Raw genomic sequence first — 19,129 nt, 5'->3', positions numbered from 1 at the left:
ATAGAAAAAGTGTATAGTGTCAATTCTTTTGTGAATTGTGCTGCATTTTTTTCTCAGTATCACAAGTGTTCTTTAGTGGTTTTACTTTTGGAGTTTCGTTGTTATATATTGTTATTTTATGTTACCGAAGGAGAGGTCACAGTTGGCAGCATCTGTGCTGGAAGTTAAGTTTTCGCTATTTAGTATAGTTGAATATAACATTTATATTTTTATATATATATTTTGCATTTATATATATAATACAGTGTTTATATAGCTTTTATATATATTTAGCGTTTAGTTTAGTAGTTCCTTGGCAGTAAAGAATAATGGCAGCCGCAGCTGCAATCACAAATGGCGTGTCACCAAGTCCTCTGCCTTTAAGAACTCTATTATACGTAATATAATAAAGGACTTTGTGGCATGCAGTGCTTGCAGCATGTATGCATCACGGGAGTTGGATATGTGGCAGGTGAGAGAATGGAAAGTGCGTATATGCACAAAATGTAGGTGATGGGAGGAATTAAGTGAATTAGATATTTCAGTAACTAATCTAGTTGCATCAGGGATGGGAAATGAATGTCAGGAGATGAGTAGTGTGATAGGAGAGAATGACAAGCAGAATATGAATGAGAAAATAAGAGTCGGGAGTGTGGACGGCTTGAATGACTGTGATGTTTTTGGAGACGGTCTTGATTGGGAGAATGAATGGTGAGTAAGAGTGACTAACTTGCAGAGAGGACGAGATGAGAAGTATGAAAGATAAGATTAGGAGAATGGAAGAGATGAACGCAAGGCAAATCAGAGTAGGAGTGAGAGAGGGTTTGGGGAATGATAGAAGAGGAGAGAATAGAAACAGTAGAAGAGAAGGAATGAGAGAGAGTTATGGGAATGATAGAAGAGGGGAGAATGGAAACAGGCAGAGAGAAGAAATGAGAAGAATGTGAGGGACTGCTGGTATCAGGGATAGAGTGATGCCAGGACAGCAAGTAAGTAGGGGAACACAGAGAGAAAGGGTTAGAGGAGAGAGTGCGGGATGCAGGTGAGCAATCAAGGGACAGAGTGGTAAGAGGAGTGATGTATGAAGACTCGATGATCCATGGTGTACAAGATAGGATACTAGAGGAGTGTTTGCCTGGAGGGATGATAGAAAGTGTGGTTATGGCAATTAAGAGGGGTGAAAGGATGGATGAAATCATTGTGATGGTGGGCACGAATAGCTTGGGAGACGATATAAATCGGGCGGCGAGAGATCTGAGATTCTTAATTTCGGTTGTGCAAAAGAAAATGCAGAGAGGAAAGATTGTGTGTGTGTTGCCCAGTGATGAGTTGAGCAGAAGAGCAGTAATACTGAATAGCATAATAGCCAAAATGTGTCAGAAGAGAGGATTGGAATATATGGATACGTGGAGGGTATTTGAAGACAGAAGAGAACTGTATGCGAGAGACTGATTGCATTTGAATGAAGAAGGACAAAGGCATCTGAAGAGATTGCCGTTTTGTGACTGAGTAAGAGTGTCAATGCAAGGAAACTAGAATTCCCAGGGTGGATGGTAGCAGGGATAGCCTCTTGTGCGAATGGGTGTTTGGGGGACGACATCAGGTAACACTGAGTCCAGTGGGGTGGAGAGGGGATAATGACAGGTATAGAAGCAGTGACATTTTTATACTTTATACTAATGTCAGGAGTATCCGAAATAAAGGAGCTGATAGCAGCAGCCTGGCCAAAGATTATTGGGATCTCTAAGACGTGGTTGATGGAAGATGATATAATAACAGGAATTGAAGTAGCAGGGTACAGCAATTTTCAGCAGGATAGAAAGGAAAAGCGTGGTGGTGGAGTACTGCCTATGATAAGTGATGACTTATGTCCTCTAAGAATGGAGGCTTTGGAAGGAAGTGACACTAATGGTTTTGAAAGCATATGGCGTGAGGTAGAAGTGGCCAAGACGGGATATTTACTGGGGTGTTGCTACAAACCAAGGAACACAGAGGGTGGAGAGCAAGAAATGTTTAGGCAGTTAAGCTTGGCTTATATCCTCACCAAGTGCAAGAAGAATGATTGTTACAAGAGATTTTAACTACAGCAGTATAAGCTGGGAAGAGGAAAATGCATGTAGTAATAAAAGGGATGGAATTTATAGAATTCTTGATGGACAACTGTCTTAGGCAACATGTAATAGAGGGAACAAGAGGTTCAAGAGTTTGGATTTCATCATAGCATCAGAAGAGCTGATAATAAGTGAGATGACATCTCTCCCACCAGTTGGAGAGAGAGTGACCATGTGGTTTTGACTTATAAGATGAATAGACATTATTATTACCCAAGACTCCATGGAGTCAAAGACTCATCTAGGAGGTCCTTTTATCAAACACACAGCTCATCATACTGTGCTTTAAACACACTCAAATTCTCTGCAGACACCACACTCTCAGGCAAGGCATTCCAATCATTCACAATTCTGCATGAAAAACCTGCTACTCACACCCTCCTTATACAGCTTCCAGGGATGACCTCTGGTTCTCCCCTGTTCTCCCACTATTTTCTGTAGAACCTCTCCAGCATTGATCTTATAACAACCCCTTAATAACTTGTAGGTCTCTATCATATCTCCTCTCTTCCTCCTGTCCACCAGGCTCTGCAAGTTGCATCTTCTCAATCTTTGTCATACTCGACAATCCAGAGGTTAGAAACTGCCTTAGTCAGTCGCCTCTGGACCCTATCCAACATCTCTTCGTCCTTCTGAAAACCAGGTGACCAAATCTGGGCACAATAGCTTATGTGTAGCCTAATCAAAGCCTTATACAATGGAACAAGAATCTCCCTACTTCTACAAGTTAGTGTCCTATGCATCATCCCTGGAAGCCTTTGTGTTGTCTTCACAATTTTAGCTGTGTCCCATAAATTTCGGATCCTTATCCACTATCATCCTCAGATCTATCATCCTCAGATCGGTACTGAGACCTGTATTCTTTAACCTTTATATCAATGACATTCTCAATCGATTGCAAGTGGATATTCAGTTGTTTGCAGATGATGTGAAGCCGGGAAGGGTTATCAGTAATATTGCAGATGTGGCAACCCTGCAAGAGAATTTGAATAAACTAGAGTGATGGGCAAATGAATTAGGGGTCAGTTTAATGCAACGAAATGTAAGGTCTTGAGGTTTGGGATACGTCGATGGGAGAATGCATACTCGATTGGAGGAGCTATAGTGGAGGAAGTAGGGGAGACAAGAAACAAGGATGATGATTGATAGAAAACTGAAATTCAGGGAGCATATTTCAAAGGTGGTGAAGGGAGGATTGCTGCAATACTGAGAAGGATGCTGACCTGCAGAGATAAAAGAGTTATCATTCCGTTGTATAAGACCCTGATCAGACCACACTTAGACTATTGCTCTCAGATTTGGTCCCCAGGATTTGAAGGGGATAACTTAACTATGGAAAGGGTACAGAGGTGCATAACAAAGATGGTTTCAAGACTATACAATGTGAGTTACAAGGATCGACTGAGAGAATGTGGACTGCAGAATTTGGTGGATAGAAAGAGGAGAGGTGATATGATCAAGACTTTTAAACTTTTGAGAGGCAGTTACAGGATAGACATTGAGGAGGTCTTTTGCTTATTGGAACAGTAGGAAGGAACAATGACAAGGGGCCATCCCTGGAAGTTATGAAGGAAGCTGTGAGCAAGAGGATGAGTAGTAGTTTCTTTGCATGGAGGGTGGTTGAATCGTGGAATGCATTGCCTGAGAGAGAGTGGTTAGAGCAAGAACAGTCAGTGAGTTCAAAGAGTGGTATGATAGACTTTGTGTTTCCTAAGGACCTCCCATGATGAGTCTTTTGACTCCATGGCAGCCTGAACAATAATAATGATAATAATATCTTCATCCTAAACATTATTCTAATTTTATCAAAGATTCTCTTCTGATTTGGCAATTAAAACATCTGCAAAAACCAGTTCTGCATATATGGGATTAATTTGCCAATTTCTTAATTTAAATTTTCTAGATGTAGTTTACAATCTAACTATATCATCATCAGAAGGATGAACAAGTACAGTGATGTTAAAAATTATTTAACTCCTCATTATCTGTACTGACAATTTCTACAGTAATTATAGAGGCCCTTTATTCCTCAGAAAAGATTTGTTGAGATGTCTTTCTTCAGAAGACTCTTTATTTCCTTCTATATGACCTTAGAAAAAGCTTTTGTGAGACACTAAAAAAAATGTATTGAATTCTGTTGTCTTTCATTCAGTTGCATCGTAGTTAAATAAAATATGTGATTCTGGGTAATTCTTCCTGCTCCGAACTTAAACTGAGTCTCTTGCAACTAATTTTTGATAAAATTAATTAGTTTAATCTTTTGCCCCAGGATTCTATACCATGTTCCATGAATGCTGAAGAGAGAAGGTCCTTGATTATTATTACAGCAGTCTCTGTTATCTTTTCCTTTTATGCTTCTGGGCTTCCCTCAAAATTTTATAACAGATTTTTTCCTACCCTGTCCATAATTTAATTACCTATATATGCTGAAGTTTTACTTGATGTTTTTCTTAATAGTTCATTTCTTTCACTGTAATCTCATTTTCTTCATTATCTTTATCAATCATTCTGGTGGAATACAAAGGGTAACTTGTATTTAGAGACAGATGATTACATCAAGTTATCCTTCGTATCCCAAAGTATCTGTTGAGATATGGCTGCAGGTTTCATTCTGTATAATGCTTGGTTGAACAACGGGAAGGAGTCATGACAAGGGGCCATTCCTGGAAGTTACAAATGGAAACTGTGAGAAAGAGGGTGTGAGGAGTGGTTTCTTTGCATGGAGGGTGGTTGAACCATGGAATGCATTGCCTGATGGAGCGGTGAGAGCGAGAATGGTCAATGCATTTAAGGAGTAGTATGATAGACTTTGTGTTTCCTAGGAGGGACCTCCCTCGATGAGTCTTTTGACTCCATGGAGGCCTGAATAATAATAATAATAATATACAAACTAGCAAGACAGCTCATGTGCATACTCACTATCAACAGCAGGAAAGTTGTTTAATTAACTGTTTGTGTATATTTGTTATGATTTTCTAAGTTTATGATAGTGTATATGATTATAATTGTGTTGTAAGCCAGCCTGGTTGGCCAAGTGGTCAGTGTGTCTGTTCTCCAGCCAATCGGCTGCGGGTTTGAGTCCCGGTGTGGGCACAGATGTTTGTGAAAATACTAGTAGATGGTGTTGGTGTAGATAATGCAGTTGGTGGATTGAGTGGTGGAGACGGAGAGGTGGTGCCCTCCCTCAATGAGTTTTTGGACTCTCTGGAGGTGTCAATAATAAGAATATTCTTTCCATTATTTCTTCTTTTAGTCTACAGCTTTCCATATTTTCCTTTTGGATGTTCCTGTATCTTCTATCCACAAATCCTTTTCTTTTCTTATATTTCTTTAATTTTTATAAAATAATTTTCAGTTTATTCTACTGTTTTCTTCCATACTGTGTCCAAAATATTCCCATGCTTACAGCTTAGCTGAAATAACATTTTTTTCAACTATATTTCTTTGAGCTTTTTTACACTATTCATTTTGGCCATCACAGAGGCCTCTGGATGTCATATACTTTTTTCAAAATCTTTTCTTCTTCTTCTTGACTTTCTCTGATCCATTCAGTCCACAGTGCTGTCTTTTTCTTATATTCTTTGCTGTATCCAAATATATCCTCTGTTACATGTATTTAAAACATTTGATTTTCTGCCAGTTTTCTGCTGGCTCTAGGTTTTTGTTAATCCCTCAACTTATGTTATGATTACTTCTTGAAATTTATTCTTTATTTCCCTCTTCTTTATATACCTTTTTCCTTACTATTATTATCATTCAGGACGTCTATGGAATCATAGGATTCATCATGGAAGACGCGTCTTAGACAACACAAAATCTGTCATACCACTCCTCAAATGTATTCGCTGTCTGCATTCTCAACACCCACTCTCCATGAATAAAAACTGCTTCTCATTCTTCTTTGCAACTTCCAAATTCTTCCCCATGTCTCACCATATAAAACATCTCTACAATCTCCATCTGGTAAATACTTCTCAATGGCTTAAATGTCTCATTCATATCCCTCTGTATCTTTTATCCCCACATTCTTCACATTATATGATCTCAAGTTTATTCTTACAGTCCACCTTCTGCAGTCCAGATATCATTTTTTGTTATCTACCTTTGTGCCCCTCTCTAAAGCTCTTTCATATCCCAATGACCAGACTGGAGCACAGTTAAACAAATCTGGTCTAATCGGGGCTTTATGTAATGAAACCACCATCCAATTATTTCTGCTGGTCAATGTTCTCAGTATTGAAGTAATCCTTGGTATTGTTTTTACCACCTTTGCAATATGTTCTGTGAACTTCAAATTTTTATCTGCCTTGTTTCTAGCATATTACTATGTTCCTTTCTGTCTTCAGTTTTCATTCAAGTCTTACCATTCTCTGTACTCACTTTCTGTGAGATTAAAAGATAATGATCACAGCTAATTTCAAGCTCTCTCTCTCTAACCTCCTAAGTTTGCATTTTTTTCCTGATGGCTCTTCTCTTGCAAACTTATGTATATATCTTTATGTAAAAGTTTCATATCTGTTATACTTAAGTCATTGACAAATCAGTCTTATTCCATTGTTATTCAGTTTTTTATCATGCTAATCATTCACATTCTGCCATTTTCCTGAGGTTATTATAGACTCGTATGATATATTTTTATTCCTTTTTCCTTCAAGATAGAAGTCTTATCAACTGTGCATTCACATAACGGGAATAGCATATACATAATAAAAATTAAAATTTATAAAAGTTAAAAGAAAAGATACAGCTCAAATAAATTAGTAAGAATTAATCTTAATCTTTACTAATGTGCTGCATCCTTAACATAAATTATGAGCTCTTATCAAAAGTTGATTCTAAAATACCAAGGAATGCATTCATTTTCTTTTTTCTTTTCTTTTTTCTAGTATATGTATTACAAACAGATGACAAAGGCCGCACAGCTCATTCAAAATCAGTTTCGCAGTTACTGTGAACATAAAAGGTTCAAAAAGAGCCAAGAAGAAGATGATTGCAGTACTTTATCTCCACTGGCTACTACATCTCCCCATTCTACTACAACCAATCTCCAGAATTTATACTTTACCTTTGCTGAATCAGAGAGAAGGTTCAATTCAAGTAGAGAAGCAACTCCAACATCATTAAAGTATGGGGATTTTATTTCTATGCAGCTGCAAGGAGGATGATACTGTATATACTGTATAATTTCGTATATATATAATTCCTACAGATAATAACTTCCTTTATTATCTGCAAGGAAGTTTGAAAAAGCATTTTAACTAAAAATGTTGATAAACTAACAGCTGTATTTTAAATGAGCAATTTGTTTATTTTCAAAGCATATTTAATTGTATGCATGTTTTTCTATTGTAATAATGATAATTACTGCTAGTACAAAATATATTAATTTGAGTTTATTAACTATTTAAATGTGGTAGCAGTGCTGAAAAGGGAAACAAAATTTTATCAGTAGTAAATTTGAAAGCTATGATGTAAAGAATCTCCAAACCAACAAAAGTATGGCAATATGTGAGAAAGTCATATAATGCTGCAATCTCTCTCTCTCTCTTCCCCTCCCTTTTGAGATCTCTATCTTTTTTTTTTTTTAAATTTGTGAAGAATGTAGCAAGGGAGCTTGCAAAAAGCTCCCTTGCTACATGCTTCACAAATGAAGTGAAGTTTGAATGGCATAGTAGAGTTATTTCATCTTAGAAAAGCACATTTTATTCTTAGAGGGATAAGAAGGATTAATGATTTAGAAGTACATGAGGAGAACGTTTCAAATACGAAGTACTCTGGAAGTCAATAAGGCAATGGGACTGGATGGGATTTTTCCATGTTGTAAGAGAATCTGCTAAGGAACTGATAGCTCATTTATCTTGCTGTTTGGTGAAAATCTTGCTACTGGGAAAGTGCCCAAGGACTGGAGGTAAGATAAGATAAGACAGATCCTTGTGTCACTGCATAAGGCTGGTGATAGAATGGAGGCATCAAACTACAAACCAGTTTATATTTTTTCTTGGGCAGATGAGAGTAATGTTATCTGTGAAGGTCATTATGGATTTGTCAAGGTGTGTGTGTGCTTCTCTAAGTAATTCTAAATAAATTAGTAATTATAGGCCAGCCTGGTTGGCCAAGTAGTTGGCGTATTTGCTCTTGGCATATCTATTCGAATCCTGCCATGGGCATGGATGTTTGTGATGATGGTAGGTAGGTAGTAGATGGCGTTGGTGTAGATGATGCAGTGCAGTGCAGATAGAGAGTTGTAGAGTAGGCGCCCTCCCTCAATGAGGCTTTGAACTCCTTGGAGGTGCCGTGTAATAATAAAGTAACAAGAGTGGTTGATGAGGGGAAAGGCATATATTACCATTTTTTTTTATTTTTGCAAAGGCATTCAACAGCATGCATGATAAGTTGATATTTAAGTTGCAACACATGGGGTTAGATATCAGAGTTGTGTATGGCGGGAGAGGTATCAAGGAAAAGGAAGGTCACAGGAGGGATTCCACAGGTACTTGGGCTTTTGCTGTTTAACTTTTTAGCAATATTATCATTGGTTTTCAGGGAGATGTTCAGTTATTTGTAGATGACTGAAGCTTGGAAGGATTATTAGTAATAGTATGTGTAGATTGCCATACGATAAATAAATAAAATCTACAGCACTGTGATCATAGTGAGTGCAATGCAGCTTAAATCTTCAGCCATAAAAATCATAGATATTCCATGCATATATGATTCAGTAGTGGCTAAGAACCTAATTCAATCTCTGGGAACATTAAGAACCAGAACAATTCAATCTCTGGGAACATTAGGAACCAGAACACAGACAATCCAGATGTTTTTTTTTTTTTAATTTCCATCTCCAGTGGAAATGATGATGCCCCAATGACAGTTAATTTTTCAATTGGTAAAATTAGATATCAAACCAGCTAGTTTGTCTCCTTGCTGACTTATTTTCAAATTTTCTTTTATAATTTAAATTAAAAAACTAACATAGAATTTTGTTTTCAAATCAAAATTAGCTAAAACTGTGGCACTTATAAATTGTTTTACTAAAAATGTTTTTTATTGTTTTAATGAAAGGATGGAAGGAAGACTTCTCAAAACAGTAATAAAATATAAAGTTCCTGGGAAAAGAGGAAGGGGGTAGACACCAATGAGATGGACGAAGTGTGTCTGGAGTGACTGATCTTCAGAGAGTTAAAGCATACAACAGGACCACCTGGCAAGGACTGATATAGCACATCACTGAGCAACAGAGTGACCATACAGCATCTGATGATGGGCAATGAGATGGATGATGAATCTTGCTCAGTATTTTTATACAATACTGAACATTCTACATCACGTGCATTATCCTTTTAAAATTTAGCCATTTTATGATATTTTTTCAAATCAGGGATTGTGTACACATGTAGTGCAATACAACATTTATCACATATATCTATCTGCACTCACTCTGATTTTTTTCTCTGCAAGTGAGGTGTTTGAACACACATCAACATCTAGTGGGATTTTGAGGCATGGGTGGGGGAGTTGGAGTGAATCAGGGATGGGAAGTGTCTACCCTTCAATCTGATGGATTGGTCACCAAGTGACGATGCACATACTGTTATAATGGTTGCTCATAGTGGATGGAAATTTTGAAAATTTCTCTGAATCAGTTGAAAATCTGCCAGTATTATATTTTTCCCAGGTAACTTCTATAATATGTGCAGTAGAAGATATCCTTGTGTATGGAGTGATTACTTCGAAAAATTGTTTCATTTAGCAATCAGTGATAGCACAATAATAAAAAAACACTCAACACGCATGTAATCAGAAATAGATATCCATACTTGAAGTAGAAAAAGCCATCAAAAGCCTGAAATGTGGAAAGGCAGCTGGAGTAGATGATATTTGACCAGAAATGCTCAAGTATAGAGGTATAAAAGTTTTACAGTGGCTGCACTGCATAGTTCACAAAGCCTGGACAGAGGGAGACAAATTCCATATGATTGGAGTAGAGCTCTCATAGTACCCATATATGAGGGTGGTCTGAAAGGGTCTCGCCTCAACCATAGGTTGCAACACTATCAGCAAGATTTTTTTTTCTAAGTTAGTACATCTGTCATAAGCATCCATGTGAAATTGCAAGTCATTCTATCAAGTAGTTTGTTTTATACAGCTGTCTGAAGAATAGTGTTGTCTCTATCCCTTGAAATGGTTAAATTGAGTATCATCCAGTTATAAAATTCTTTGTAAAAGAAGGTTTAACGCCAAAAGAAATTCATTTGATCTTCATAAAAGTTTATGGGCATCTTCTCCTTCATTTTCGACAATTAAGAAATGGGCTGCCAAGGTTAAACGTGGCCGTACCAGCCTTGAAGATCATCCACGTGAAGCAGATCCAAAAAGTGTAACAACACCACCAGAAATCATTGATCAAGTGCACGATATGGTATTGAATGACTGCCGAGTCAAAGTGCGTGGAATTGCTGAGACTATAGGCATTTCAAAAGAACGTGTAGGATATATTTTGCATGAAGAATTGCAAACGAAAAAGTGCAAGACGTGTGCCATGCTTTCTCACACATCAAATCTAAAACGCACTTGCATGAAAATTTTTGAACAGTGCTTCGAGCATTTTAACAAGAATAAAACTGATTTTGTGGTCGATTTATTATTATGGATGAGACTTGGATTCACCATTACATACCAGAATCCAAACAGCAGTCAAAACAGTGGACAGAAGCCAGTTGTTCAAAGAAGACAAAGTCAGTTCAATCAGCAGGAAAAGTTATGGCATCAGTTTTTTGGGATGCTAAAGGCATTCTGTTTATTCATTATCTTGAAAACAGTAAAGCAATAAGTGGGGAATATTATTCCGATCTTTGAACCAGATTAGACGAAAAAATTTGTGAGAAAAGACCCAGTTTGAAGAAGGAAAAAATCAGGACAATGCACCTGCCCACAAAGATGTTTTGGCAATGGGAATATTAAGGGATCTGCACTATGAATTGTTGGAACATTCATCCTATTCCACAGACTTGGCTCCCTCTGACTTCTGTCTCTTACCAAATTAAAAATCTTCCTCGCTCAGTTTTCTTCAAAACTGAGCGAGGAATCGCTTGATTTGAAGAAAAATGTCAGCGTTTTTCTTCAAATCAAGAGGTGATTACAGCTGTAGAAGGGTATTTTGCAGATCTTACTGAGAACCACTACAGGGATGGAATAATGGCACTGAGCATTGCCAGAATAAACATATTAGTCTTAAGGGAGATTATGTTGAAAAATAAAAATAATTTTGAAATTATAAATTCCTTTTTTCATTGTTAGGCTGAGAACATGCAAGTATACTTGAGAAATAGTTGAGAAGGATTGTGGAAGGGAAGCTTGGTGAAGAACAAACTGGATTCAGGCAAAATAGAGGCTGTCAGGATCAGATGATTTTCACTATACGACAAATAGTTGAGAAATCATTCGAATATAACAAAGATCTGTATTTAAGTTTTGTAGTTCTGGAAAAGACATATGACAAGGTGCAAAGAGAAAAGCTATTCAAAACACTACAGTTGTATGGTGTCAATGGGGCATTATATCAAGCATTACTTAGTCTTTATTTGAGTTGTAAGTCAGCAGTTAGAATTGAAGTACAGGAAGATGGTTTAATGTTAAATCTAGTGTCACAAAATGATGTACATTATCTCCTCTGTAATTCGTTATCATCACATTATGAAGGAAAGTGGTATTAAACCTGATATCAAAATTGGAGATGTTAATCTCAGCTCTTTACTTACTCTTATGCTTTACTGCAGATAATGTTATACTTCTAAATAAATCAGGTACAAGTCTGTAAGACTTGGGGTATATACGGAACTACAGGTTAGGCAATTATAACAAGCTTCAGAATGAGCTTGCAGCAGTCCCATGGCAGAACATATTGCAGGGGAAAGATGTTAGCAGCACATGGGATAAAATCAGTGGATATCTGAAGAAGGCAATATCAGATTGTGTCCCCATGGTCAGGAAGACAAACAAGGTAGGCATTAGATGGATGAGTAGTAGTATCAAGCTTGATCTGCAAAAAAAAGAAAATGTTATGGAGAATTTACAAGGAGACAGGCAATCAGTACACTCATGAGTGGTAAAAGGCTCAAGCTAGGAAGGTTACCAAAATAGAAAAGCTAAATCAGATTATGCGAAGACCTTAGCCAAGGAGATCAAGGGTAGCCCCAAAGAGTTCTTCCGCTATGTGGCGAGTAAAAGGAAGAATGACTTCGGAAGGATAACCTTATTAGGTGCTGATGGTATTGGGGTGACCAATTCAGATGTAATAGTAGAGTTACTGAGTAATCACTTTTCAAAAGTCTATCACCCAAGTGAGAATATCTCTGTACCTGTAGCAATAATTAATGTGAGAACTGAAGTTAAGAAATCAGAGGTACTTAGTATATTGCAAAATTTAAATGTAAGGTCTTGAGGTTTGGAATACATCGATGGGACACTGCATACTCTATGGGAGGAGTTATACTGGAGGAAGTAGGGGAGACAAGAGATCTGGGGTTGATGATTGATAGAAACCTAAAATTTAGGGGACACATTGCAAAGGTGGTGAAGGTAACACAGAGGATTGCTGCAATAATGAGAAGGACACTGACCTGCAGAGATAAAAGGGTTATCATTCTGTTGTATAAGTCTCTGATCAGACCACACTTAGACTGTTGTTCTCAGATTTGGTCCCTAGGATTTGAAAGGGATAAATTAACTGTGGAAAGGGTACCAAGACGGATGACAAAGATGGTTTCAGGACTGTACAATTTTGGTTATGAGGATCGGCTGAGGGAATGTGGACTGCAGAGTTTGGTGGATAGAAGAAGGAGAGGTGATATGATTGAGACTTTTAAACTGTTGAGGTGGTTACAGGGATGAAACTGAGGAGTCCTTTCGCTTGGTTGAACAGCAGGAAGAAGTGATGACAAGAGGCCATCCCTGGAAGTTACAATAGGAAGCTGTGAGCAAGAGGGTGAGGAATGGTTTCTTTGCATGGAGGGTGGTTGAACCATGGAATGCATTGCCTGATGGAGTGGTGAGAGCGAGAAGAGTCAATGAGTTCAAGGAGTGGTATGATAGACTTTGTGTTTCTTGGGGGGGGGGACTCCCCTCAATGAGTCTTGATAGACTTTGTGTTTCTTAGGAAGGACCTCCCACAATGAGTCTTTTGACTCCATGGAGGCCTGAATAATAATAATAATTTCTGTTACTAAGCCCAAATGTATGTAGGCTAATGATTCTCCATATCATTTTACAATGAACAGACTTTAACATTTTCAATGCTAAGCTTAAGTTATCTAGAGCAGTTTAAAAATGGTGTCCATGCTGTGCTCCAGCAATTCTCACATGCATTTTTGTATTAAAAATTCTTTGCCAAAATAACTTTTAAATATAATTCAGTTCAACTCAACACTTATCTGGCTATATCTGCTGTCTGTAGGAAAATATTTATTGATGCATGTGACAGAAGAAATCTTCGACAATCATGGTCTTGTCTTCCCAGGGATAGTTAATATAACAGGAAGTGTAAATGCTAACTACAAGTCATGAAAATTGCATGAAATACACAAAGACAGATGAAGCAGTCAGTAATGAAGCCCAATTGTGTAAAATAAGGTGAAAATATGGAAGTAGTTGACAGGTTAAACATGAGGAGTAGTTACGCTGATCATCATCATCATCATCATCAAATTCCTGACACGTATCCTCAAGGGTATGTACAGGATATGATAGTACTACATGAAAAACTTATATCAATTCTATCTACAATTGTCTTCCAAATCAATCTGTTACCTGTCAAGACTCCAACATTATCAGCTGTTATATTTCTCTCTTCTAAGGCCCTTTTTACTGTATCAATCTACCTATATATCTTGGTCTTTTTTTCCTGCCCACCTGACAGAGAATGCTTGTTTTGCTAATCTTTCTTCTTCCATTCTGTTTAAGTGACCATACAACTTGAGATTAGCTCTGCTAGCACATTCCTGGATGCTAACAATGTTAAGTTCTTTCCTAATATCCTTATTTTTAATATGTTATTGCCATTGATTCACACCCCTAACTAATCTTTCTCAGGACTCTCATATCTGTGGTCGCTAGTCTTTGGTCAATTGTTTTATTTGTAAATTCTCAGATTCATAAGTTAAAATTGGTTTGAACGCAGTCTTGTATATAGCTAATTTAGTGTTTTGGCTAATTTCTCTCCTATTCCATATACATTTATTCCGTTGACTTCTTACCATATCAACTTTGTTGATTCTGTAGTCTATTTCCATGTTTAATTTACCATCTTCACTAAAAATCATGCATAAGTAGCTGAAATGTTTTACTTGTTCTATAGGTTCTCCATTCACGATGCAGTTGATATTTTCAATGCTTCTGCCTATTTTCATTGTCTGTGTCTTGTTATTGTTGCCCTTCATACCAAATTTAGTCAGGAAATCTTTTTTTTATTTATTTTTATTTTTTATTATTATTATGGGTATCTCCATGGAGTCAGTAGACTCATCGCAGGAGACCCAAACTATCAAAAGAATATCTATCATATCTGTTCTTGAATTCATTTACAGACGAAGAACTCACAACTGAGTCAGGCAATACATTCCACTCATTCACCACCCTCCAAGCAAAAAATCTAGTTCTCACACCCTTGTTAACCACACATTTCCTTAATTTCCAGGGATGACCTCTTGTTCTTCCATCACTATCACATAGCTGAAAAATTTCTCCTGCATCAATCTTATAAAAACCTTTCGGTAATTTAAATGTTTCTATCTCTGCCTATCAACCAACTTCTGCAATCCACAAGCTCTCAATCTATCAATGTAGGGAGCATTTTTTTATATCACTCACCAACTTAGTCACTCTCCTCTGAACCCTTTCCACAACCTCCTCATCTCCAAGGAATCCAGGTGACCAGATCTGAGCACAGTAATCCAAATGTGGAAGTATCAACGCTTTATAAAGGGAAATAATAACCTCTTTATCTGTGGATGTTAGTGTGTTCCTCAATAACCAAGTAATCCTATGTTCAATCTTGGACACCTTAGCAATGTGTCCCATGAACTTCATCTCCCTATCTACCAACACCCCTAAGTCCCTAGCCTCATCAATCTCTTGGAGTGCCGTTCCATCAATGTAGTACACAGCTGGTAATCTTTTAATCCCAAAATGCATAAATTTACACTTTTCCACATTGAACTGACATTCATTTCCTTTTGCCCATTTTACCAGCTTATTTAAATCATCCTGCAAACTCTCAACATCAGCTTGATTCAAAATTAAGTGGATATTGAATACCACATTATTTCTTAGCCGAATAAGAAACTCAAAGATAGGAAATCTAATGTAAGCATTTCATGCCGAATATAGAAAACTATATAAAGTTTGGTGAGACCAAGCGTAAGCCAACATCTGGTAGTGCAATGCTGGGCAACTCGTAGCAAAGGTGGAGTAAGATCCAATCATTGTCTTTAGTATTTACCCATAATGTAAAACACAGCTCCTAGGAGATGTATTATTCACTACCCAGACCCGTTGCAACCTTTTTTGAGGTCTCATCAGTGAGTAGGCAGACCTAGATGTAATACTAAAGTTTCAGTAGTCAGAGCTTATTTCTTTACTGTACGATTCGCCAAAAGGTGCACAAATACAATTATGAAATAAGAGCCAACAGGCTTCACTTTAGCAAAGTAAAATATTCAAAATTAAGTGGATATTGAATAATACCACTTTATTTCTTAGCCGAATAAGAAACTCAAAGATAGGAAATCTAATCTAAGAGTTTCATGCCGAATATAGAAAACTATATAAAGTTCGGCGAGACCAAGCGTAAGCCAACACCTGGTTCAAAAATCAGCTTGATTTTTTATTGCGCTTCCCAACTTTGCATCATCATCAGCAAACAACTGAATATCTCCCTTTAAGCAATTTCCTATATCATTTATGTACAAATTAAACAATGGCCCAAGCACAGAGCCCTGAGGCACACCACTGGTCTCCTGCCTCATCCTGGACTCTGCTCCCCCATACGTTGCATACAGGTGGCTCGAAAACCGCAGTTTTCGAGCCACCTGTATGCAACGGAAGTACTTTGCTTTCCTTCCACTGCCCAGGGACCATACCAGAGTTCAAACTTAAGTTAAATAACCAAGTAAGAGGCGTTGATAATTCCTTTGCACGCAACACCCGAGCTGGCTGATATTCCATCTAAACCTACAGAAGTGTTCGCATTTAGATTTTGCAATATACTAAGTACCTCTGATTTCTGGGATAAAAATCAGCGGGTATCTGAGGAAGGCAATATCAGATTGTGTCCCCATGGTCAGGAAGACAAACAAGGTAGGCATTAGATGGATGAGTAGTAGTATAGTATCAAGCTTGATCTGCAAAAAAAAGAAAATGTTATGGAGAATTTACAAGGAGAAAGGCAATCAGTACACTCATGAGTGGTAAAATAAATTTAGTTTAATCCTTTATCCAAGTGGATTAAACTAAATTTATTATACTCTGACCAAGTGAAAAATAAACTTTCAACATCTTTCTCTAAATCCAGAGTAATTTATTAAAAAAGGTGGCACACCATTTGGCAACTTCTATAGGTAGAGATGACCTGCTAATGCTTCTGCCTGGTATCTCCACTTGGGCCTGGCTCCCACTGAAGAGACCTCAATAAAGGTCGAAACTAGTCTGGGTTGTGGCCCTTCCCTTAATGCATAACATTAGACATATCCGCAAGGATATATGTTTTGCATTATGGGAGATACTGAGATAGGAGGGTTGGTAGCTTGCTCCACCTTTGCAAGGAGTGCCTGGTGTTGTACCACCTTACCCCAGTCCTGAAGATACTTTCAGGCGCAAACTTTGTTTGCTCACACTTGGATAAAGGATTAAACTAAATTTATTATCTCTAATAGCATCCATCTCAATGAGAGTCATGTTATTGCTACCAAATATCCATGCCGTTGATTGATATTCTTTCAATTGAACACTCAGAACAATAAGCAGGATCATGATGGCAATACCTCTCAACAGTCGTTGCAATTCTTTGGCTTGGTTTTAATTAGTCAGATTTCCTTGATCGCTACTAATTCTGAGTCAGCTATTAACTGCCATTCAAAACACACTACATGGACTATCCAGAATGCTGAGCAACTGAGGCAGTCCACAAGAATGCTCTGACACTGGTCTGTGCTCACACATTCCAGCACTAGACAGTTTCATCCAGTTCCAATGCAGTACTATACCTGCTTTGGACCCCAGCCAATTGGCAAGGTCCTTAGAGCCAGTCGTCTTGAAGCTATGGATCCATCTTGCCAACTTCCCTTGCCTACATTATTCTACTGACTACAGGCTGTTTACCTTGAAGACCTGCTGGCCTCATTGCCAGAGAGATTGCATTGTAATAGTACAAAAGCAACTCTGGCCAATGCTGCCTTTCAACACACGGCATGAATGGTATCAGTGCAGTGGATAGATGGTATTCTGACTTAGAGGCATTCAAATCATGATCACATTAAGGACCTAAGCCATTCATGTCCATATAAAACAACTTTGTGCAGTCACTGAGTCCGAGTCCTCTCTAACACTGGGTCAGGGCTACTGCAGATTCAGCCAGATACATCGAATGACTACCATTTTCTGCTAGTGAATTTGACCAAGCATGACGTGATCCCATCTAAGTTAGCTTATTCTACTTTACACACTAACTTACATCTAGATTTAAACTACCTTTCTCTACATGTAATGTCTCCAATCTACTGCTTCATGTCTGTTTGCAACATGCCATTGGTAGAGTCGAAGGTACATCATTCCATCGAAACTACCTTCTCAGTCTAATGAGTCCACCATTGTTACAGAGTCAAAGTAAATCTGTATAATTGCATACATAGAAGCACAATGGGAATATTTCTCCCACATTCCCCCAACTATAATGATGCCATAATGATATTTACAGCCTTTTGCCTATAAACTCTCAACAGCAGGCTAAAGATTAGATAATGTACAAACCTGATATGAAGAACAAGTATGGAACTTTCTCAAGCCACTTCAGGGCTCCTCAAATGGAATGACTACTGTAATTTTTTTCACTTCAGTCCCATCAAGAGACATTCTGGATTAAAACAGAGACCTTCATTTGCATTCCAATCAAAACTCCTATCTGAGCACTGTTGATAGTTTTTCTGCAGTCTGCAATCATTGCCATAACGAAGGCATGGTGAAAGAGGTGCCCGCTATGGGAGCAAGTAGGTTTGGGGCGCAAAACGTAAAAAATAAAAATAAATAAATAGATATAAAGTCCGCTATTTTGTATTGTATTTTTAAATTTTGGCAATACGCCGCTTTAGACACACAAATTCTGCAACTCATTTTGATGTGGTTAATATTAAGTATTTAACATATTGCATTTAATAAAATTTAACTTGTTACATTTAAATTTTTCAAAATTTTTGTCATTTTTGGGTTGGGGAGGATGCAAGTTTGACACTTGCCACAGGCGCTTCATATCCTTGTTACTGTACTGTCTGCAATATCCAAAATATGATATTATGGTGCACCATTTCAGTTGATTTGCAAGTTCTCTCTCTCTCTCTCTCTCTGTCATTCATGTCATGATGAACAAATCTCTCAACAATGTGAATTTTATTCACATTGTTCAGCCCATGCATAAATAACCTTCTTTCACAAACTTCAAGTTGTTTTCATAATTGTACTGTAAACTCCATTCCTCTTCATTTCAAAAAATTCATTATGCTGAAATATTCAAAGCTTCAACATCTTCTGTAATCAATACCTAAACATGTTCATGCTGGACTGTAACAAGCATCTATATCTCATCTTCCTTATTAGACAGGCATAATTTTACAAGTTATCAAAATATATACTGCATGTCAGTTTCAATTTTTTTCATCCATATTTTTGTAAAACTAGTATTATGAACTCTCTTAATGGTGGAGAAAATTTCAGATATAATGTTGTTATGTATTACATAAATCAGTTAGCACCTGCGTTTGATGAAATATATATAA

At 37.5% G+C, this 19,129-nt stretch overlaps 1 protein-coding gene across 3 annotated transcripts in view; it reads left to right on the top strand.

Annotated features, from left to right (window-relative positions):
- Positions 1-19,129, top strand: part of LOC150105342 (calmodulin-binding transcription activator 1-like) — a 1,067,501-nt gene that overhangs the window by 1,000,886 nt on the left and 47,486 nt on the right. For all 3 annotated transcript variants that reach the window (XM_090394729.1, XM_090394728.1, XM_090394730.1), the window contains one exon: positions 6,977-7,215. In XM_090394729.1, coding sequence (XP_090250855.1) covers positions 6,977-7,215 — 239 coding nt within the window. The remainder of the gene's footprint in view (positions 1-6,976; positions 7,216-19,129) is intronic.

The sequence above is a fragment of the Typopeltis vanoorti genome, chromosome 6 (assembly GCF_054136105.1).
Source record: "Typopeltis vanoorti isolate ZY-2024b chromosome 6, IOZ_Tvanoo_1.0, whole genome shotgun sequence".
Lineage (NCBI taxonomy): Eukaryota > Metazoa > Arthropoda > Arachnida > Uropygi > Thelyphonidae > Typopeltis > Typopeltis vanoorti.
The sequence above is the reverse complement of the archived record's forward strand: the minus strand, read 5'-3'. Positions and strand labels throughout refer to the sequence as shown.